At 47.8% G+C, this 24,084-nt stretch overlaps 1 protein-coding gene across 3 annotated transcripts in view; it reads left to right on the top strand.

Annotated features, from left to right (window-relative positions):
* Positions 1–416: 416 nt before the first annotated feature.
* The window catches only part of C7BH14orf132 (chromosome 7b C14orf132 homolog), a 48,575-nt gene continuing 24,907 nt past the window's right edge, over positions 417–24,084 (top strand). Inside the window, exons 1-2 of one of the 3 annotated variants that reach the window (XM_025392162.1) lie at positions 455–632; positions 11,104–11,201. In XM_025392162.1, the coding sequence (XP_025247947.1) occupies positions 11,115–11,201 (87 nt within the window). In that variant the 5' untranslated portion in view covers positions 455–632; positions 11,104–11,114. Of the gene's footprint in view, positions 633–1,370; positions 1,464–11,103; positions 11,202–24,084 lie in introns of all 3 variants that reach the window. The other 2 variants (XM_025392160.1, XM_025392163.1) reach the window with 2 other exon arrangements.

The raw sequence follows: 24,084 nt of genomic DNA on the forward strand, positions 1-24,084 counted from the left end.
ACTATCTTGTTCAAGCCTCACAACAAAACAGAGCTAAGATTAAACCTCGTTCTGCCCAGATGCCGAGCCGGGAGCACACTGGACTCTGGGAGGAGCGTTGGCGTGGAAAGCCAGGTCACTCCGATCTTGGTCCTCAGCACTGGATAACGTGTCAGCCCCAAGAGAGAGCTGCCCACAGCCCCGGGTGGGTTGGGCTCAACTGCACGGGGCGGGGCGCCAACAGCTCAGGACTTGGGTTCCAGGCTGGTTTTTGCACCAACCAGCGGGGCGGCCTCGGGCCTCAGTTTCCCTATCCCGCGCACGAAGGGAGGCGATTGTGAGCGCTTGGGGTTTCTGACGGACCCCGCCCCGGGGGTGGTCACGTGGAGGGGCGCCCCGTCCCCCGAGCCCCGCCCCGCCCCACCCGCCCCCGCGCTCGGAGCCCTCCGCCCAGTAGCTGTCTGGAGCCAGAAGCCCAGAGACAGCCGAGGGCGCCGTGCGGGCTCCGGACGCTAGCTGCTCCGCCCGATCCCCGCCAACTGTGCAGGCTGCTGACCCACAGCGGCAGCTGCAGCAGCGAGGACTCGAGCGCGGGCGGCAGCAACAGCCGCGGCGACAGCGACACCATGGATCTCTCCTTTATGGCCGCGCAGGTAACGGGGCGCCCTCTCCACGCGCCCCTGGCCACCAAGTTTGGGGAGGTTCGGGGCCACGGTCTCGCCCTCCACGCTGGGACTGGGCAGTGGCGCCCTCCCGCGATCCGCGTTCCGGTCCTTTGTCCCGAGCCGGGCACCCCCACCTGGTGCACGCGTCGGGGGCGGCGATCGCGGCTCTCCCGGGGTGGGGCGGGCTGCGCGCCCCGCACCCCCGTGGCTCGAGCTGTTCCCACTCGGGCCCCTCTCTCTGGCAGAGAGGCTGCGAGGAGCCTGGGCAACCCGAGTCGCCCCCTTCCTGCCCATCCCCCACTGCTGTCCCCCTTCTGGGGTCCCGGAGCCCTCCAAGACCGGGGCGGCTCAGACCCGCGCGAACGCGGATGGGCGCACAGTCTGGCTCTTCCTCGCTCTGTTTTGCCGAGGCGCCGGTAATCTGTCTCTTGCCGGTGACCTCGAGCGCCCCCTCTGCCGCCGCCCGAGGAAGGCGCTGAGACCCGCTTTGTGACCGTGAGCCGCCAAGCGTCGACGCGCCGCGGTCATTTGTCCTCTTTTGCTTTGTGTAGAGTCTAATGGAGCCACCAGTGCCCAGCGCGGCCGGAACCCTCCCCCGACACAAACAGGCTCCCAATGGCCGGAAAAACAAATCTCTCACAGCTTGAATTTTCCTCCAGCGGAATCCCCTGGAGTTCTGAGCTTGGGTGATGATTCTGTTTCTGTGCCTTAACTCTCTTGAGCCAGAACAAAGACAAATCCCGGATTTCTCCATCCGTCTGGGGCCCTAGAGAAGACCCAGAGCTGGCTCCAGGGAAGGGCTGCATTTGGCTTGGGAGAGTAAGTCCCAATCTACCAAAGCCACGTCTTGCAACTTCTCTGGTTGTGTTGGTTGGTTATGGTGGGAGCAGAGAGGTCGGGAGGCCACCAAGGCTCCCTTCTGTCTCCATGGTGTGTGGCAGGGACCCCATCTGCTGCTGTTTTCTTTTACAGGGAATGACATTTGAGGGGACGCTTTCTTTTTCCCCAAGCTTCACCTGTAGTGGAAGCCTGTTTGAAAAGTGACAGCAAAATCCAGGCTGTGTGTTGGCAGCGAGTCTGCAAATGGAAGCATAAAAGATGCAGAAGCCCCAAGTTAGCTCTAGGGGTCTAGATCCTGGCTCTCTGGCAGCCTCTTAAGTGTTCCATGATGCTAATTGCCCTTCTGAGTATTGCTGCCGCCCCTTTTTTTTTGCCTGATTTTACATCTCCTATGCCTAAATCCATACTTATAAATATTGTCATGTAAACATCATTTTAGATAATGATGGTTTTAGCTGCACGAAAACTAAGGAGGCTTTCCGGGATTTATTTCTAGAGTGGAGAGGAACTGTGTCTGCCTTCCCCTCTGGATCCCACCGAACCTCCGGAATTTCCATGGTTACAAGATGAATTGATCCTTGCTAACCCTGGAGCTGGCTGGAGCATCAGTGCTGCCATGGCAACTTGATAAAATAAACACAGGGCTTTTCAACGTCTTTAGGCAGAGTCTGCCCAGAGACCAGGTTCCTAGTTTTCCTTTTTTGTTTACAATTCACATTCCACTTGGTCAACGTATTCTCCTTGACACATTTTTGACACTGGTTACATGCGCAGTACTGTGCTAGCTACAAGGGACAGAAACATGAAGTGCCACACACGTGAGAACAGACCCTAAGGTTTGTTGGGCACCTACTAAGTGCCAGATGCTGGGTACTTGGCATATTTTATCACAGCAAACCCTTACAAGTCCATGACGGAGGCCCCATTTTACAGGTCAGGACACTAAACGAGATTAAATAATTTGCCCAAGGACATGCCGTTTGTAAGGAGGAGAACTGGATTTCAAATCTGAGTCTGAGTGTCTGCAAAGCCACTGGGGTTTCCACCTTATTGCTGCAGCCTGAGAAAGATTTGATGTAAGGTACAGTACAGATCTATTTCAGAGCGATTTCTCTCTTCTCCTCCCTCTGGGAAGTGGTCTTACTATTGTGCCTTTCTAGTGGATTGCTTTCTGTTGTTGATTCATCCCATTATCCCCATAAGGATGGGAACTGTTACTTCACTACCTGCAACACTTCGCAGTGCTTGGCTGGAGTAAGTGCTCAGACCCTGCCCCTGGTGTGTCCTGTGGCCACCAGGTGAGGGTGACAGTCACGGTCTCCCTGTGCAGTCTTTCCCTCAGCAGGGAGCAGTTTGCAGAGAAATGTTGGTGCATCCATCCACTTGCTCAGCAAATGTCTAGTACCTGCCTTGTAATAAGCTCCGTGTCAGGCACTGGGACAGGGATCCTGTGGGACAAACTTGAATGGAACGTAGATTTTCTTTCTGCATGCTTATCAAATCTTGGAGAAATGATGGGCCCAGTCAAGACCCAAAGAAGGGAATGGCTAAAGTGCTGGATTGAAGAAGGTGCCCAGCACAAAGTAGGTCCACAAGTATTTGTTAGAGGATTGGATGAGGACCAGATGTATGTTCACGAAGAGACATTAACAGGAAAAGACGGTGAATTCAAAGTGTCAAATGCCAATGCCACTGAACAGCTGTCATCATCAGGACTTTGAGAATGGGGACTGCAGATGGATTAGAACTATAGGCATATATCTCCTGGTGGGCCTGGGCGTTAAGACTGTTCTAGGTGGAGAGGTATCAAGATAGGGAAGTCCAGGAAATATTCACAGAGTCCTTCAGAAAGTTAGAGGATAGGGGTGCAGGAGGGCTGGGAGACAGAGGCCAGGGCCAGATTATAGAAGGTGCTGATTGCTGGGGTGAGAAGTTTGCATCTAATTGGTAGGCAGTAGGAGCCATTGCAAGTTATTGAGCAGGGGAATGGCATAGAGTTGGAGCAGTTCCTTGGGAAAACCTCAGCCCCTGTAGAGGAGAGAAGCTGGAGGGATGCCTGGGGCTGGGCGTGCACACTTGTGTGATTAACTAAGTCAGTGAAGCCAGATCCACGTGACTCCAAGCCCACGTTTCTTCTTACCCATGTTGTTAAATGTGATTCCTGTTTTTGGCTGAAGAGGACCCAGAACACATAAGCCATTTTAGAAAGATTTTCCACTCGGAAGCTAAGCATTAAATAGATATCCTCTTTGGGTGTACAGAGTAGACACCAGTTATCTGGCAAATCCTCTTATGCAGAGGCACCCTCCCTGGTGCGGTATACGTGGCTGTGTGACAGCGTAAGAGAGGCTGCAGGCACTGAGGGTGTGCTCATGGGCCCCATCTTGCTTCTGAGCCCTGGAGGCTCCTGGTTGCCCTCTCCCCCACCCTGGAAACACCCCAGCCCCACTCCACACAGTTCCTGAGTCTCTGGAGAGTCTGGAGGATGTAAACAGTGAAAAAGGGCATCCATTTCTCTTTGACCAGGCGTCGCCAAGAGGACAGGGTCACCTGGGCGCCCAGTGGGCTGGGGATAAGGGGAGAATCAGTCTTTTAGGACTGAGTCCAAAATCCCTGTGTCATTGGTGGGGTCACCCATGTTCAAAGACAGCTGCTGTGCATTTCCTCTCTCCCTCCTGGACACACTTGCTGCCCACCACTTCAAGAGCTGGAATCTGATTCTTCTCCCCTTAAATCTGGGACTATCCTTGGTGAAGAGAAAGTGTAATGGCTTTCTTGGTGAAGAGAATGCAGTATTGGTGACATTCTGTGGTTAAGTCCTAAAAAGCCTTAGCTTCCACTTGGGCCTGTTGGGACGCTCACTTGCTCCAGGGGAAGCCCACATCATCCAAGAAGTGCATGGTGCTGGGGGAAGGGAGCGAGCATTTCAGGAACGTTCTGCAGGTTAAGCCAGCACGTGTTACGGGGGATTGGCATGGACAACAGAGACAGGAGGACTCCTTTGCTTGTTCTTACGGTGTAACTCTCCTGTGAAAGCATGCCTCGGGCGTAAGAGCTCAACCTTATTTTTGTCTTGCACTGTCTCGTCCCTGTAGTGAGTGGTTTCAACCCAGTGGTTCTCAAATGTTGTTGCCATTAGAATCACCTGGGAGCTTTCAAGAGTCCTGTTTTTGCCCCAGTGGCATCAGCTGGAACAGCAGGGGCTGGAGTCTAGGCTTCTAGCCTGTAGCTTCCTCCGAACTTGTCTGGTGCCTCCAGGCAACTTGACCACTCTCTCCTCTTGGGATTTCATCCTGCAAGGGCTTCTTCAGGTGGCTTGGGCTTCCTCCCAGTATGGAGGTCCCAGGGTTGTTGCTCTTCTTGCATGGTGTTGGCTCCCCCAAGAGTATTCCAGCAGTTCTAGGTAGAAGCTGCAGGCTTACTAGACCTGCCTGGAAGTCCCAGAATGTCATTAACACTACATTCTTTCGGTCAAGAAAGTCTCCAGGCCAGCCCAGATTTAAAGGAAGGAGAGTCGGATTCCAGCTTTTGATGTGGCGTGTGTGTCTAGGAGAGAGGGACAGAATGGATGGTCATTGTCCTTGGGGACTGGCTACTACCTGGACCAAACGAAACAGGCGTGTGGGCTGGTTTCGTCCCGGGGCTGCCAGTGTATTATCTCTAGACTAAATAATGGTGTGTAGAGCTTGGCAAAACCTTAAAACACTGCCAGGCCCAGTAGAAAAGTCACTTATTCCTAAGGAGGTAGGCCATGACCTTATTAGGCTAAACCATGTGAAACTGCTGACATCTGACCATTTTTGACCTATCAAATGACCATTTTATTTGGTTCAAATTCATACTAGGGAGATCCAAGTAGGCTTCCTGTGCTTGAGGAGCTGGGAATTCCCCCACCTCTCTCTTCCGCCTGTCTCTTGGAATCTGGCCCTTGCTAGGTGGGAGGATTCAGTCTCACCTACATATTTACATCATATTAACACTGGGCCTGTCCTTCTGGGAGACACCGCACGTGTATCTAATCACAGCTGAGATGCTGGCATATCCCCTGCTAATTCCCCTTCTCTTTACCCCCAGGACCTTGAGAGACTCAGTTAATTTGCATTTCTGTCATTTTTCAGGAGGAAAAAGACACAAAAGACATCTCTTCGTATTGGAGAGGTGATTTTTTTATCTCCTGAAACTCTCTTAGCTACGGGGAAGGGCCTCATTCTGACAGATACGCAAGAGACTGGCAGAAATTGTCCATCCCCAGAGGAACATATCACTGTCCAGAAAAATAGAATTCCAGGGCATCTGGCAGTCTGCTTCTTGGAGAATATTTTCTTCAGCCAATGAGTGCTTCTTTTCCTTCAAGCAAGAGTTATCATTAAAATACAAATTGTCTGTTATCTTAGGGCTTGTCTTGTTGTACTTCAGGTTTCCATTGCAAAGATTTAAATATTTTATCCTTCCAATTAGACCCGCTTCAGGAGAGAGTACAAGGCTACATTTTATGCAGAGGTGTAATGAGCAGTTCAAGAAGTAAACATTCCAGTGATTTTTGTAGACTAATTTTCTAGTGTTTTAAGATTTCAGACATTTGACTTGAACAATGGAATCTCACAAAGCTAAGAGAACTGGGACATATGCGAGTGGATGGCAAGTCTCCAATGAAACGCTTGAGTGTTTAGGGAGCACTTGCTGTGTGCTATGTTCTGCTGAGGTCCTGTACCCCAGCTCTTTCTACACTGAGGTGATGGAGACCCATCTGTGTTCACTCCCTCCTCACTGTGTCCCCTCAAGACGTCCCTGTACCTTCCCATCACAGCTACCATTCAATGATGCCTTTGAGGTACCAGACAAACCCTGTGCTGAGCAATACACAGAATCTCACTGAATCCTTGCAGTGGCCTCGTGGAATAGGCACATTCAGATCCATTTTATAGGTGAGGAAACTGAGGCTTGGAGGGCACACAGCTGGGGATAAAACAAAAGCCTCTGCATCACGTCAGCCTATTATTTTTAAGAACTTTTTTAAAGAGACGTTTTAGGTTCACAGAAAAATCGAGAGGAGGGCATAGAGATTTCTCAGATACCCCTCTGCCCCTGTTTATGCACAGCCTTTTCCACCATCAGCATCCCCACTGGAGCTGTGCATTTGCCACAACTGATGAACCTCCATTGACACATCAGAATCCTCCATAGTCGCTGGGCGTGGTGGCTCATGCCTGTAATCCCAGCACTTTGGGAGGCCGAGGCAGGAGGATCACTTGATGTCAGGAGTTCAAGACCAGCCTGACCAACATGATGAAACCCTGTCTCTACTAAAAATACAAAAATTAGCTGAGCGTGGTGGTGGTCACCTGTAATCCCAGCTACTTGGGAGGCTGAGGCAGGAGAATTGCTTGAACCTGGAAGGTGGAGGTTACAGTGAGCTGAGATTGTGCCATTGCACTCCAACCTGGGCGACAGAGTGAGACTCCATCTCAAAAAACAAAAAGAAAAACAAAAACAAAACACTCCAAAGTCCATAGTTTACATTAGGGTTCTCTCTTGGTGTTGTACATTCCGTGGGCTTGGACAAATGTATAATGACGTGCATCCACGTTATAGACAGTATTTTCACTGGCCTAAGAGTCCTCTGGACTGCATGTATTCACCTCTTCCTCCCCTCAACCCCTAGCAATCACTGATCTTTCTACTGTCTTCACAGTTTTACCTTTTCCAGGGTATCATAGTTGGAATCATTCAGTATGTAGCTTTTCAGATTGGCTGCTTTCACTTAGTAATATGCACTTAAGGCTTGATAGCTTTTTCTATTTTATTTTTTATTTTTACTTATTTTTTATATTTTTGAGATGCAGTTTCACTCTGTTGCCCTGGCTGGAGTGCAGTGGCATGATCTCAGCTCATTGCAGTCTCTGCTCCCCGGGTTCAAGTGATTCACCTGCCTCAGCCTCCCGAGTAGCTGGGATTACAGGTGCATGCCACCATGCCCAGGTAATTTTTGTGTTTTTACTGGAGATGGGGTTTCACCATGTTGGCCAGGCTGGTCTCAAACTCCTGACCTCAGGTGGTCTGCCTGCCTTGGCCTCCCAAAGTGCTGGGATTACAGGTGGGAGCCACTGCGCCCAGCCTGCTTTTTCCATTTTAGTGCTGAATAATATTCCATTGTCTGGATGTGCCACAGTTTGTTTATCCATTCATCTATTGAAGAACATCTTGGTTGCTTCCAAGTTTTTGCTTTGCTTTTTGAGATGGAGTCTTGTTCTGTCATCCGGGCTGGAGTACAGTGGTATGATCTCAGCTCAATGCAACCTCCACCTCCTGGGTTCAAGCAATTCTCCTGCCTCAGCCTCCCAAGTAGCTGGGATTGCAGGTGCCCACCACTACATCCAGATAATTTTTTGTATTTATAGTAGAGACAGGGTTTCGCCGTGTTGGGCTGGGCGTGGTGGCTCACGCCTATAATCCCAGCACTTTGGGAGGCCGAGGCAGGCAGATCGCCTGAAGTTTTGGCAAGTATTAATAAAGCTGCCATAAACATCTCTGTCCAGGTTTTTCTGTGGACATAAATTTTTAAGAGCCTATTTTAAAATCCAGTCTAACAATCTCTGCTTTTTAATTGAAGTGTCGAAACTTTTATTTTATTTTATTTTATTTTATTTTATTTTATTTTATTTATTTTGTTGAGACAGAGTCTCACTCTGTCACCCAGACTGGAGTGCAGTGGCATGATCTCAGCTCACTGCAAGCTCCGCCTCCCAGGTTCCAGGATGGTCTCGATCTCCTGACCTTGTGATCCGTCCTCCTTGGCCTCCCAAAGTGCTGGGATTACAGGCATGACCCACCACTCCTGGCCAAAACTTTTTACATTTAATGTGATTACTGATATGGTTGGGTTTAAATCTATCATTTATTGCATTTATTTTCTATTTTTTCATCCTTCCTTTGCTCTGTTTTTCTTCTTTTTCTGCCTTCTTTTGGGTTGGGAAATTTAAATGTTTCCATGTTATCTCCTCTGTTGGCTTATTAAACACAACTCTTTGTTTTGTTAATTTATGGTTGCTTTTGTATTTATAGGATAGATCTTTAACTTATTATAACCTATTAAAAGAAGGCGGAAAAAGAAGAAAAACAAAGGAAAGAACAGATGAAAAAATAGAAAACAAATACAGTAAATAATAGATTTAAACCCAACCATATTAATAATCACATTAAACGTAAACAGTTTAAACACTCCAATTAAAAAAGCAGAGATTGTCAGATTGGATCTGCAGGTGTACATACAGAAAGAACTTTAAAACAGTACAACTCTATTTCTCCCTTCTTAGTTTTTGTGCTACTGTTGTTATACATTTTACTTGTACATATGTTATAAACCTCAAACTACATTGTTATTTTTGTTGAAAGTCAGTTTTCTCTTAAATGGTTTAAATAGTAAGAAAAATTTTCATTTATTTTCCCATGTTGTTATTATAGCCAGTGCCCTTCCTTCCTTTGTGCAGATCCATGTTTCTATATGGTATCATTTCCCTTCTGCCTGAAAGACTTTTTTAGTAATGCAGAAGTGCTGATGAATTCATTCTTATATCTTTTGTATGTGTGTGGGGGAAAGGGCTTTTTTTTTTAAAGTTTGTTTGTTTGTTTGTTTTTTCCTGGGTATAGAATTCTAAGTTGACAGTTTGTTTAAAGATATTGTTCCATCATCTTCTAGTTTACATTATTTTTAGTGCAAAATCTGCTGCCATCCTTATTTTGTTTCTCTGAACGTAATGCATCTTTTTGACATCTGGCTGCATCTAAGATTTTTTTCCTTATCATTTTTTTTGGGCAATTTGATTGTGATGTACTTTAGTGTCATTTTCTTCATGTTTCTTGTGCTTGGAGTTTGGAGAGTTTCTTGCACTTGTGGATTTATAGTTTGCATCACTTTTGGAATTTTTCTGCTATTATTTCTTTGGATATATATATATACACATATGTCTATATATGGAGATATATATATATATATATGCATCAACTCAGGGAGTCCATTGAGCCCTGACTGAGTTTCCTGCTCCATGGCCTGGAAACTTTCCACAAGCAGTAAACTGGAGCACCTGTATGGCTCACCTTGCTACTTTCCCATCTCTCAAGGGTCACTGTCCTTCATGTATATATATGGATATATATATGGATATATATATATGTATGTATACGTGTGTATATATATATACTTATAGTTCTGTCTTCTCTCTCCTCTTCTTTTGCCACTAATACACATATATTAGGTCACCTGAAGTTGTCTCACTGCTCACTGATGCTCTCTTCTCTTTTTTTTGGTCTTTGTTTCTGTTTGTGTTTTATTTGGATAGTTGTTATTGATATGCCTTCAAGTTAACAAGGTTTTCTTCTGAATATCCAATCTGCTATTAATAATAGCACCATCCAGTGTACTTTTGATACTAGATGTTATAGTTTTCATCTCTAGAAGCTAATTTAGATCTTTTACGTAAAACATATCTCTTCCATTCTCTTCTTAAGATGTTCATTGTTTCCTGTAGCTTTTTGAACCTATGGAATATGGTTATAACAACTGTTTTAATGTCCTCACTTATTAATTATGAATATGTCAATTCTGGATTGCTTTTGATTGATTGCCTTTTCTCCACATATGGTTCATATTTTCCTGCTGCTTTACGTGCCGATGATTCTTGGTTGGATGCCAAACGTTGTGAATTTTACTGTGGTGTATGCTAGATATTTTTATATTCCCATAAATATTCTTGTGCTTTGTTCTGGGATGCGGTTCAGATGCTTGAGAACAGTTTGATTTTTGTAAGTACTGTTTTTAAGATTTGTTAGGCAGGATCAAGCCATATTTAATCTAAGAGTAATTATTCCCCATCACTAAGGCAATGCTGTTCTGAGTATTCTACCTACTCAGTGCCCCATAAATGATAAGATTTTCAAAATGGCTGAGGGAAACAGGCACTGTTTCTGGCCCTGTATGGGTGCCAGGCACTCTTTCCTGCAATTTTTTGGGTGATTCTTTCCCTGCCTCAGGCAGCTTCTGCACAAACATGCACTGTTGAATGTTTGAGTGGTCCCTTTCTCAAAGCCCAAGGTTCTCTCTCTGGGCAGCTGTCTTCTCTCTGTACTCTGCCCTGTGGTCTCCAGCTGCCTCACTCTCCCCAGACTCATTTCCATTCTTCAACTCAGGGAGTCCATTGAGCCCTGCCTGAGTTTCCTGCTCCATGGCCTGGAAACTTTCCACTGGCAGTAACCTGGAGCTCACCTTGCTAATTTCCCATCTCTCAAGGGTCACTGTCCTTCATTGTCTGATGTACAGTGTCTTGAAAATCATTTTCAAGTATTTTATCTGGTTTTCAGTTGTTTCAGTTGGGAAAGTAAATCTAGTCCCTATTACTCCATTTTGACTGGAAGTGGAATTTTCTTAAGCCTGTGTTTTTAACAGCTATATTTCCACCCTTCTTCCTTTTCTCCAATTGTGGGAAAAGGAATGTTAACACTTGAATCTAAATCTAGACCGTCACCCTTACCTCCCAGCTATGGACCCTGGTCCAGCCAGCACTTCTCTTTCTCCCTGTCTCCCAAATGCCACAGAATGTGAGTAACATACATACATACTCTACAGGTCAAGTGAGCATGGGGAACATCAGTGAGAAAACCAAATCATGCATGGACCAGCCTAACTCCTTTCCATCCTGCCATTGCCACTTGGAGTTCTTCCGGGTATCCTGTGACAGGATGTTCCATGAGACATTGAGGGAGCCAGTCTGTAATTCAGGTGTGGGGTCTGCATACCAGGAGCCAGAATTGGGTAGTTCAGTGAACAGGGATGGGTTATTTAGGCCTCCATCCCAAATACCTGGGCCCTAGGAAGTCTGGTTCCCCAGAAGGATGAAAGTGAAGGGAAATGGTGGAAGGAGGATGCTCCAGCCTGAGGCCCATGCAGTTTGCCAGCCTACCATTTAGCCAAGAGCTGGAATACTGCTTATTTCCTCCAGCCCTCGTGAAGACCCCGCATCCATTTCCTCAGCATGAAGCTCTGGAAGCTGATTAGAAATGAATTAAGACTTGGTTTCCAGCAGCTTTGAGGGACACCTGAGGGGGGGTGACTAATGTGCTCTCCCAGGCACCCTGCACCCCTGTCTCTCTGCACCGAGTCCTAGCAGCCCTTCCTGCATCTCCTGCTTTCTCTCTGACCTCCTGCCAATCCTTCTTCTCTCCCTGAGGAGGTTCCATCTGGGCCCTGCTGCATATCCCAATAATCAAATCAATCAGGCAGGGCCAGCCTTGCAGGCAGGCTGTGTTGGGGAATGTAGAAAGCCAGAAAGAAGTGATTGCCAGCCTTCATCGTCTTTGTCATCCTTACCAACAGCATGAGAGCACACATTGCATACAGAACATCATTCCTAGGCACGAAGACCCGTGAGGCAGGAGCCCCACCCTCTGGTGGAAGAAGAGGACAGATGGTGTAGGTGAATCTTGAGCACCTGCTAACAGCCAGGTTCTGTGCTGCACGGGCAGCCTATGAAGGCAACACATTCAGCATGCCCATTTTAGAGAAGAGGATATTGAGGCTCAGAGAGCTTTGGGGCCTTGCCTAAAGTCATCCAGGTGAGAAGAGGCTAAGCTGGGGTCAAGGCTAGATCTGAGCCCAAGGCTAGGTCTGAGTCACAGCTGATGGATTGTAGAGTGTTGGGGTGAGATGGAGGCAGATCTGAACCCCAGAGAGTGTGGTTCTCTGTCACAACCCCTTCCAGCCTTGCTGTCTCTGCAGCCTGTCCGGGCAGAGTGGATTGTGGCTGAAGACAGGTGTCCCACGACTCAGACGGGCTGGTGCCAGAGGTGGAGGTGAGGACCCCACAGGAGGCTGAAAGAACTGAGAGGGGCATTGGAGGACAGGAAGCTTGCTCCCCCCAGGAGGGGCCATGCCTCTCCTCTGCCCCTGCAGCTCCAAGCAGCTCGCCATCAGGGCATCCCTCCCTTCTGAGGTTCCCTTGAGGGCCCAGCAGCAGACTCCTTTCTGCCAAACATTGCAGGAGTGATGTCTTCTGCAAAAGGGGAATCTGTTTGGCCTCCTGCTGATGAATGATGTCTATCGGCCCTTGGAAGTGGAGTCCATTTTTTATATTTTTGGTCAGGAAAATCACACGGTGCTAGCAGACATCCTGGGAGAGGATCCTGCAGGCCTCCTGTAGTCTATCTGGAAGGAAGCTCGCCTCCACCCCTGAATCCTTTGTGGAGACCAATGTGAAGGCACTGAAGCTTTTTCCTTCTCTTGGTTCCTATCATGAAGGTTGGAGAAGCTAACCTTCAGGTGCCATTGGTCGCTTGAGTCACCATAACCAGAACTGACCATACCGACCATGCTAACACCTGCCTTGCTGTGTGCCAGGCTCTCTGTGTTACACGGAGCAGCACAGCTAAGCCTCGCCACCATGCTCTGAAGTCGAGATTACAATTAAGCCCAATTTTCAGGTGAAGCAACTGAGGTGCAGATTTGAACCAGCCACCTGGCTCCCACGTGCTGCGTCTCATGGCTCACTCCCTCAGCTCAGGGTCTCCACTCTCCTCCTTGCCCACACTTCATGGGGCAGATCCTCCTCACTCGGTCACTCTACACCTCTGTCTATGTCCGACTTACTCACAAACACAACTTGTGGCTCCTGGAAATAACTGCCTCTGTGACCCAGTGCTATTTTATTCCACCGGAATAAAGATCCTTAATGACACCATTTCTACCTCCCCTCTTCCCTGACTTCCACTCTCAACTCACCTTCCCCTTCTTTTAAGAATCTTGTGAACATTGGCTTATTTATACTTATGCACCATCTCAGACCTCCCGGGGCAGGTTTTAATCATCTACCTTCTTGCTGGAGACATCTTGAAAGACTCCAATCCCTCACCCGTGCTGAGAACATTTCAAGCAAAGCAAGATGCATGAGAACAGTTTTTAATTGAAGTTACTATTGTGGCTTTTCCCACACAGCCAGACACTGAGGCATGTTGGGGAGATTAAAAGTGATGTCGGAGAATGTATCCACGAGTCTGTGCCCTCAAGCAGAAAGCAGCAGCCACCTGGGCTCATGGATCAGACAGGATGCATCTCAAACAGGGAATGAGAAGGATGGGCCTCCATAGATTCCCCTACCTGGCCCAGCCCACTCAGGTGCCTCCCGAAGCATTGTGGCAGTAGGGCTGCCACTGGCAGGGCTGGGAACAGCTGGGGGCTATCTTCTGTGCAGGGTAGCCACAGGTTGCCCAAGGGGCTTCAATTCCCCAGTGAGCCTGATTGCATGTCCCCAGAAAGTCATGACTGAGCCTGTTTGCATCTTTGAAGAGAGGCTCAAGATTACATTCCCCAGGCTGGGCGCAGTGGCTCACACCTATAATCCCAGCACTTTGGGAGGCTGAAGCGGGCAGATTGCTTGAGGTCAGGAGTTCAAGATCAGCCTGGACAACGGAGTGAGACTCTGTCTCTACAAAAACTACAAAAAAGTTAGCCAGGCGTGGTGTTAAAAAATTAGCCTAGCCAGGTGCACACCTATAGTCCCAGCTACTCAGGAGGCTGAAGAGGAAGGATGGCTTGAGCCCAGGAGGTCGAAGCTACAGGGAGCCATGATTGCAGCACTGCACTCCAGCCTAGGTGACAGAATGAGACACTCAGAAAACAAAACAAAACAAAAAACCTGCTCCATGGGTTTATTTTGAACGTTGGAGGGGGTAATTTGTGCAAATAGCTTTGTAAATATAACAGATAGTAATGACACAGCTTGACATGTATTGAGCACTCATGAAAGGCCAGGCTCTGCTCTCAGCACTTCTTATCATTCCCATTCTATAGATGAGAAAACTGAGGCTCCAGGGTTATGGCACCAAGCCACACAGGGAGGAAGTGGCAGAGGGGGATTTGCAGGTCATGTTTGGGCATCCTTGCTGTCAGCCACTGTGCTGTGCTCACCTGTCACACGGCAGCATAGCTCGTAGGATATTCTTTAACCTGGCAGCAGTTTCTGCCGAGGGGGTCCTAGATGGGCTGGGTATTTCTTGACCCAGTAACATCCGTCCAAATCGCCATGCCACTGCTGCAGCCCTCGGCCCCGCCTCTCCTCCTCCCTGGACCACTGCAGGTGCTTCTCACCTGGGGGGTGTCTCCAGTTGCTTCCTGATCTGTTTCCTTTCTTCACCCTTGCCAGAGGGAGCTTCCTCCTGCTGAGGGTCTTCTGTGGCTTCCTCCATCCATGGGATACAGTGCCAAGGCCTTGGTCCAACCCTTGTTCCCATGAACAGACCCCATCTCTAGGCCTGGGCCCGAAATGCGTCTTCCTGGTGCCCACACCAGCCAGGCTGAGACACATGTAGCTCTCCATAGTGGTGTGCCAAATTTTCCGTGCCTTGTCCCTGGGATGCCCCCCTCCCCTCCTTCAATGCTGGATTCAGAATCCCCTTCCCACAAAACCAGGTGCCTGGATCCCACACTCTAAGATGCTGACCTTCTGAGTGGCCAGTGCTCTTCTGTAGCATTCCCGGGGACTTCTCCCTCCCTATCCGCTAGGTTGTCATTTGTGGAGATGATTGGCCGGTTCTTGTGTGGCTCCCCCTAGCACAGGACATAGGGCTGGTATGAAGTCGATTCTGCACAGAAGATGAAGGAGGTGGGATTGGTGTCACAGGCCCAGGTCTCTGCTGGCCCCCACACTGGCTGTGGGATCTTTGCAAAGGTGACCCCCTACAACCACCGTCTCTGCAACAGTAAAAGTGGAATGACAGCCATTCTATTGTCACAGCGAGCACTGACCAGCCAAGGGAGCTGCGATGTGCTTTGTGACATGTAGAGAGTTCCAGCGCCGTGCATGTTTGTTGCTTGAGTGGCTAAACAGAATGTTGAGTTTCTTCAGCAGATTTTTTTTTTTTATCCTCTGCACCCTCATTCTTGTGCTACCATCTGGGGACTCAGGGCTCAGCTTCCTGACAGAGCAATGTCCCTCCTCACTCTGTCTTCCTCCCTTGCCTCACCCATTCACCTGATTTCCTCGTTAGCCACCCCAATTCCCACGCTGCGTGCCTGAAAGAGGCGGGAACTTCACCTCTATGCTTTGGCCAGAGGCCTCTTCCCTCCCACCCGTGCCCAGTGCCAGGGACGCAGCCCAGCATCAGCAAATCCAGCAAACACATCTGTCTAAAGAGGAATAAGTCCCACATCTCTCATGCCAGACTTCCAAAGAGCTGAGATGGGAAGGGTCTGGGTAAAGGGTTCCCTAGGCCCCGAGACACACCCCTGCGCATTTCCATAGCCCGTTGTGTATTTGCTGTAGACCTTTGAATAGGAACTGAAACAGTAAGCTCATAATTCTCAAGTTTGAAAAAGTTCTTCCCAGAACATGCACCATCTTAAATTAGTAAAAACAAAGACAGTGCCACGACCGTCACCTACTACTAGTGCTACCAAAACTAAACACAACGGCAGCTTATTAAATTACCATTTCCCTGGTGCTAGGCTCTGTGCCTAGAACCATGCACTGGGTCTCATTCTCAGGGCTTTTCTTCTGTCAGCTCAAGAAGCCTTCACAGCACCTCAAGGAGGGAAATATTTTCATTACCCACATTTAGAGATAAGAACGATAAGGCCCAGAGAGGGTGAGGGATTAGTCCACAGTCACACAGCTCCATGGTAGCCAAGTCAGACAGGGGTGCGGACGGCCCAGCTCTTTGTTCCTGCACCTTCTCCCTGTTGGAGTAGCTGGGGTTGGTGTTATCTGTTGCCATTGGGCATGTGTAGTCACACCCCTCATTTTAGTTCATAGGTTCATTTAAGGAGCTACCTGTGTGTGTGACAAACAGCAAATGTGGCTGCCTGGAGAGCCCACTGCCAGAGCTAGAGCTGTGTGTGATGAACGTCTGCAGTGGCAGATATGATTCACGGGGATTCTGATTGTGTGTGGATTTAACTTACTGTGTTTTCTTTTAGGTAGCACTAATTAGCCATCATGTGCTTTTGGGTGGGCAATATTCAAAGAAATAAACATCTCAGGGTGGGCGCAGTGGCTCACACCTGTAATCTCAACACTTTGAGAAGCTGAGGCAGGAGGATGGCTTGAGGCCAGGAGTCGGAGACCAGCCAGGCCTGGTCTCTACAAAAAATAAAGTTAGCTGGGTGTGGTGGTGCATGCCTGTAGTGTCAGCTACTTGAGAGGCTGAGGCAGGAGGATTGCTCGAGCCCAGGATTTCGAGGCTACAGTGAGCCAAGATCACACAACTGCATACAGCCTGGGTGGTAGAGTAAGACCCTCTTTCTAAAAATAAATAAATCGATAAATAAATAAATAAATAAACATCTCAGCATAATTCCACAACTTTCTTACAAATGCTCAACAGAACCATTATTCTAATACTTTGTCTCTATCTAAGTCACCACATTCCCCCTTAACGAGGAGTTAATCAAACTTCCTGAGGATAAACCCTGTATCCAGCTGGTCTGGTCCTTTGGTACAGGTTGAAGTCAAAAGCCCTTGCAGGCAGCTTTTCTTATCTGCTCATGGCTTTTCTCCAGCAAGTCGCTCCATGGATTGTGTCCCTGCTATGTACATATGTCATCTCTGAACCTTCCACAGTCTGCCCACTGGAGTGAAATGGGCTTGGAGTGAAGGAGTGGATGTGTGGCTATATTACCAGTTGGAGACAGAGCCTGACTTTGCACCCTGGCCTGAACCCCCAGTCTTCTTTCCCCCTCAACCATGAGATGAGCATCACCAGCTCTAAATGTTCCCCATTAAGCAAGAAAGAAAGCAAAAAGGACCAATGGATCTTCGTGTTTTCCTTTCATTAATCTACTTTATATCTCCCCTGCCTTTTGCAAAAGCTGACATGGGGATCGCAGCCCTCCACATGTGTCTTTATGTGAATAATTTGAAACACCAGCACTGTCTGTTTCAATTGGAAAGGAGGCATTTTCTGCCTCTTAAGAAAAAGTCCTCCTGTCTAGCTCCCTTCTCACAGATGCTAACGCTTACAACCCCCTCAATTCCACCACTCTGAGCTGCGTCCGTATCAGAACCCCTAGAGAGTGGCCCAGATCCCTTTGCCAAACATTTCGGCAACTGGACTCAGGTTTTTCAACAGCGGATTAAAGTGCTGTCTTCTCTCCTGGGCTGCCAGGTACATTCTTTCTCGGCCTTCGGAGTGCCCTTACATACTCTCAGGACGAATCCAATCTTGTTTCTGAGATGATTTTCTCTCCAACAGACAGGTTACTTATGGAGCAAAATATAGACTTGATGTTGCCCAAACAAGCCACTGAGCGTTTATTGAGTGCCTGCTATGTGCAAAACACTGAGGATCAAAGAGATACCACAGACCCTTTCTGCCCAGAGTCACAAAAAGAGTGGGTATCAGTACCTTTATTACAGAAAATGTTTATTTTCATCTGATGCTTTTAAAGAGTTTGGGAGGTGGATGAGGCAGGGATCATCATGTCTGTTTGAAAGCTGGGTAAGCAGAGGCCAGGGAGCTGTGAAGCAGCCATTGACTTGCAGCTGGGGTGAGTCTCAGGCCTCCTTGCTCCTGTCCAAGCTGCCGTCCCCTCAGAAACAGAGGGTGAATAGGAAGGAGGTTCCTTATAAGAACTGACCTCTCGAAAAGTGCTGCCCACCCAAGGAACAGGACTGTGGCATCGGCATCCTTTTTGTTTGTTTGTTTTGGTTTTTTGAGACAGAGTCTCTTCTGTCACCCAGGCTGGAGTGCAGTGGTACAATCTTGACTCACTGTTACGTCTGCCTCCTGGGTTCAAGTGATTCTCCTGCCTCAGCCTCCCTAGTAGTTGAGACTACAGGCAAACACCACCGCTCTCGGCTAATTTATGTATTTTTAATGAAGACAGGTTTTCACCATGTTGGCCACGTTGGTCTTGAACTCCTGACCTCAGGTGATCCACCTGCCTCAGCCTCCCAAAATACTGGGATTACAGGGGTGAGCCACCACGCCCAGCCATGTGGCGTCCTTTTGAGGAACAACAAAAGTCACGTCCCTACATTGGCTTAGGCAAGGATTTCATGACCAAGAACCCAAAAGCAAATGCAGTAAAAATGAAGATAAATAGCTGGGACCTAATTAAACTAATGAGCTTTTGCACGGCAAAAGGAACCGTCAGCAGAGTAAACGGACAACCCTCAAAGGGGAAGAAAATCTTCACAATCTACACATCTGACAAAGGACTAATACCCAGAATCTACAACGAACTCAAACAAATCAGTAAGAAAAAAACAATCCCGTCAAAAAGTGAGCTAAGGACATGAATAGACAGTTCTCAAAAGAAGACATACAAATGACCAACAAACATATGAAAAAATGCTCAACATCACTAATGATCAGGGAAATGCAAATCACAACCACAATGCGATACCACCTTATTCCTGCAAGAATGGCCATAATCAAAAAATCAAAAATAGTAGATGTTGGCATGGACGCGGTGAACAGGGACCACTTCTACACGCTGAAGGGAATGTGAACTAGTACAGCCGCTATGGAAAACAGTGTGGAGATTCCTTAAAGAAATAAAAGTAGAACTACCATTTGATCCAGCAATCCCTCTACTGGGTAACTACCCAGAGAAAAAGAAGTCATATGAGAAAAAGATACTTGCACACACATGTATATAGCAGCACAATTTGCAATTGCAAAATCATGGAACCTACCCAAAGGCCCACCAATTATCAAGTGGATAAAGAAACTATGGTATACATACATATATATATATATATGAGATGGAATACTAGGAAGCCATAAAAAGGAATGAATTAATAGCATTTGCAATGACCTGGATGAGACTAGAGACTACTATTCTAAACGAAGTAACTCAGGAATGGAAAACCAAACATCCTATGTTCTCACTGATATGTGGGAGCTAAGCCATGAGGGTGCAAAGGCATAAGAATGATACAATGGACTTTGGGGACTTGGGGGAAGAGTAGAAGGGGGCATAAAAGACTACAAATGTGGTGCAGTGTATACGACTCAGGTGATGAGTGCACCAGAATCTCACAAATCACCACTAAAGAACTTATCCATGTAACCATAAACCACCTGTACCCCAATAACTTATGGAAAAATCAAATTTAAAAAAATTAAAAAAGAAAAAAGTCACATCCTAGTCTTAATTTGCTTTCCTGGCATTTTGCATTTTCCATGCTGGGATTCTGTTCAGGCCAGCTCTGTTGAACAGGCTTGCTGGTTGGCAGGGATTGTGCACACACATGGTGCCACCTCCCTTAGCTTTTCTGGCCCTGTTTTCTTCCTAACACAGTGTGCACTCTTCCTCCCATACACAGGTCGGGGGTTTTGACGTGACTTCCTGAACATCATGTGTAGTGGTGGGGGGAGTTTTGTCTGGCTTCTGACCCAGCTGGGTGTACTGAAATAACTTTGAGGCTGCAGAGTCCTGAGCCGGATTGTGTTGGCACAGGATGGCCACCTCTGTGCCTTCCTCTTCTGCTCATACAGGTGCCCCTGGGGAGGAGGGTGCAGTGCGTTCCCCTGAGAGCTACATTGGTTGGAGGAGACTGTAGCATTTTAGAATGTTCTCCTGGAGATTCCGATGTGCACCTCCAGTGGAGAATCTGGCCTTTTGTTGCTGTTGTTTCATGCTGTGATTACGACTGAAGACAATTTTGCCATATAGAGGAGAAGATGTTTAAAAATAAACCAAAAGGATCCACTCAGGGAGGTAAACATGCTGGACTTGCCATTGCCCCAGCCCCCGCTTCACTCCAGGATACACATGCTCACTGATGGAGAAAGATGCTCAATTTCACTTTCATTCCTTTTGTCTTCTCTTCTCAGCCTTCATCACCCACCACCACTTTCCCGTTCTCTCTCTCTTCCTCCAAAATAGGGATTACATAGTTTTTCTCTTGGTACCTCTGGCTTCCAACCTGACTCCCTGGCATGTCGTAGGTGCCCAGTAAAATGTCTGTTTAGCCAATGAACGAGATAACAATGAAACAAACAAATTCCCCACCCATCCTCCTAAGGCCCTGATACTTTATTCTCCACAGCGGAAAGGAATCTAATCTGATTAGGAGGCTGCTGGCCCACACAGGGGACATCCATTTGGTTCCAATGACACTGCTGAATCACTTGAAAGATGCTATCGAGTTAATTGGGGTAGAATAAATACTAATTTATAGCAATCTTTGCCAGCTATTCCCTAAGGGAAAATTTTTAAACTCCCCATCCTCTTGCTTTGCTTGACTGCTGAGATCCAGTGAGAGTGGCCTGAACTTCTCATAGCTGAACAAACAGAGGCACAGACTCCTCCCCGCTATCCCCACCTCAGGAAGCCACAGCCAGGTGGAGGAGCTCCTCAGGTACAGCCAGGGAGGTGAGGCATCTCAAACTGGCCTTGGCTGCTGCTTCTTAAGGTTCTTAGCCAGCCTCCTCTGAATGCAAGCTGTGGCTCTGGGGCTTGTCCCAGTCCCCTGAGTTCTTACCATGGACCATGGGATGCATATGGAGGACAAGGTTCCCAGGGCCCTGGACAACACCATCTGAGCCTTCCTGTCCCCCCAGGGCAAGTGCTTCCTCCATTATTGCTAATCTGAGATGATGTACTCTGATGACACAGCGTTTTCTCCCCCTGCGTTGTGCTGAGTTACTATGGCAACACTTTCAGAAGAGGTGAATTTGCTTTTTCCTCTTAATTCTGAAATGCTCTCAGGCTTTCCAAAAATATCCTTATTTCCTTGGGTCCTACATGTCGGACACACAGAAAATACAGCCATCTCCTCCACCATGTATATATTATACCAAGTAGCTCAATGCACAGCTATTGATTGGGTACACTTTTTTTAATAAAAAATATTTTTAGCATCTGCTCTATGTCAGTAGATGTGCTAGGCACTGGGATTCAAAGAGAAGTTAGACTCAACTCATATCCTATAAGTGCTCACAGTCCCTAAGAAAAATAGATAAGTACACAGCTAACTATAATGTAACGTAAGTACACATCTAACTATAAGGTAATGTAACATAACATAATATATTGTAAAGTAATATAATGTAATGTACTATAATACATGCAATATAATAAATATAATGTAATGAATATTTTGTCAGTTCTAGGAATAAATTAGCATTTATTCCTTTCTCTACTGGGAGAGAAAGCTGTTTCTCTCCCAGTAGAGAAAGCTGTTAATTCAGCCTGGAGTGAGGAGGGTTAGGAGTTGGTAGATCTGGAGTTTGATTCCTGATCACTTACATACGAGCTGTGCCAGCTCAGGGAAATGAACATCCCTCTCTGAGCTCCAATCCTCCATCTCATCCTGAGCTGTTGTGAAAATAAGGGGACACCACAAAGTTACAACAGCCAGTCCCGGAGCAGCTGTTACTCGAAAGATACTGCTCCTCCCTGCCCAGGTGCTGGGGCGCCCAGAAGGGGCTCAGGAGAGGAAGTGAGCATAGACAGAGGGACCCGCAGGCAGCGAAGAGGCAGGCCAGCACTTCCGTCAAAGTCAGTCGCGCCAGCAGCAAGGCGGCCACGTGAGCACACCTGACACATCAGTTCGGGGGGAGATAGGACAGCCAGTGTGGCCAGTGCGGGGAACTGGATCTGAACCCATTGCCATCCTTGGGCTCTGGGTGGGACCCCTTTTGAAAGTTTCCGCTGAACCAGAAAGATAGCACAGCGGTAAAGTGCTTACAAGGGAGTCACCGCAACAAACATGAACACTGCTCTAAAAATTAGCATGCACTTTGGGAGGCCGAGGCGGGCCGATCACCTCAGGTCGGGCGTTTGAGTCCAGCCTGACCAACATGGAGAAACCCTATCTCTACTAAAAATACAAAATTAGCTGGGCGCGGTGGTGGGCGCCTGTAATCCCAGTTACTTGGGAGGCTGAGGCAGGAGAATCGCTTGAACCGAGGAGTCGGAGGTTGCTGTGAGTGGAGATCAGACCACTGCATTCCAGCCTGGGCAACAAGAGTGAAACTCTGTATTTAAAAAAAAAAAAAAATTTGCATGCACTCAGCTTAGGTCCCAGTGTCATTGTGCCTGGTCACATTTGGAGTGCCGTAGGTGTGCCCTTTTACCTTCCTCCAGCTTAGATGCTCTTTGAGGGAAGAAAGCAGCCCTCTTTGTCCTGCGCAATGTAAGGACATGCAGGTGCCACTTACAGGGGTTCCAAAGAGGGTTATGTCTTCTTTGCCATGTGTGCCTGTGTCCTCGCCTGTCAAACAAGGGTGACAATAGTACCCACCTCATAAGGTTGCGATAATAAAACCCAATCATGCCTGTAATGTGCTCAGCCCATACCTGGCACAGAGCAGGCTCTCAATAAATATTAGCTTTCATTTTTATTTCATCCACCTCCTTGTAAATTGAAGACTCTCCAGCATAGAAACATTAGCCAAGGAGAGTGGCAAGTACTGATATCCAGTAGCAAATCTTGCCCTTAACTGCAGCCTGCATGGGCGAGCAGCACAGAAAGGCTTGGGAGCTCCCTGTGCACTGGAAAGCTTAATGAAAGGGCAGATTATGTTTTTTCAGCAAAACAGCCAGATTCGGAGGCCAATTCTCTGCAGGATGTCACCCCAACGTGTTGCAGGGCTGGGCAAGTTAACGAGAAAGCCTTTGGGATTTGGGGATCGGAGGAGGCCTGGACGCCATTCCCAGGTGTGTGATGTGAGTGATCTTAGGCGGGGTGCTCCATGCCCCGTCCAGCAGGCACTCACTGTAGATGCGTGGGCACTGATTCCAGCCTTCAGCCCCCTGTCTGTAGAAAGAGGCAGACCCCACCCACTGATAACCTCTACAGGGAGTAGAAAAGAATTTCTCACTTCCAGATGTGACCAAAGCAGGGACTCTTTGGAGCTCTCTATTTCCACCTCCATCAGGATGAGCACACGGACCACATAGAGAGCAGCAGCCGCTTAGTACCCCCGGGAGAAAAGCTTGGCCACATTCATCAGCAAAAGCCTATGTACCTGGCTTCTGTGCAAAATTCTGCCCATTAGCTCTTGTCACCTTTAGCACGTGCTGTGCTCCAGGCGCTGTGCTGAGCACCAGGGGACTGTGATGGTTCATTTAAGGTGTCAACTTGGCTGCACCCTGGGATGCCCAGATTGGGTGTGTCTGTGACAGTGTTTCTGGATGAGGTTAGCGTTTGAATCCGTGGACCCAGTAAAGCAGATGATCCTCCCCAATGTGGGTGGCATCAACCAGTCCACTGAGGGAGAAGGAAAGAGGAATTCACCCCTTTTATCTCCTGCCTGCCTGCTTCAGCTGAGACATTGGCCTTCTGCTCTTGGACTGGGTTTTACCACTCTAGCTCTCTGGTTCTCAGGCCTTTGGATTTAAGACTGAATTATGCCACCAGCTTCCCTGGGTCTCCAACTTGCTGGTGACAGATGGTGGGGTTTCTCAGTCTCCATAATTGCGTAAGCCAATTCCTCATAATCTCTTCATATATGTATGTATGTGTGTGTGTGTATATATATGTTATTAGTTCTGTTTCTGTTCATATATATACATATTGGTTCTGTTTCTGTTTCTCTGGAGAACCTGGTCTAATACAGGTTTGATAGAGACTATTGATTTCTATAATCCTGGAATATTGCA

This window comes from Theropithecus gelada, chromosome 7b (genome assembly GCF_003255815.1).
Source record: "Theropithecus gelada isolate Dixy chromosome 7b, Tgel_1.0, whole genome shotgun sequence".
Taxonomy (NCBI): Eukaryota; Metazoa; Chordata; class Mammalia; order Primates; family Cercopithecidae; genus Theropithecus; species Theropithecus gelada.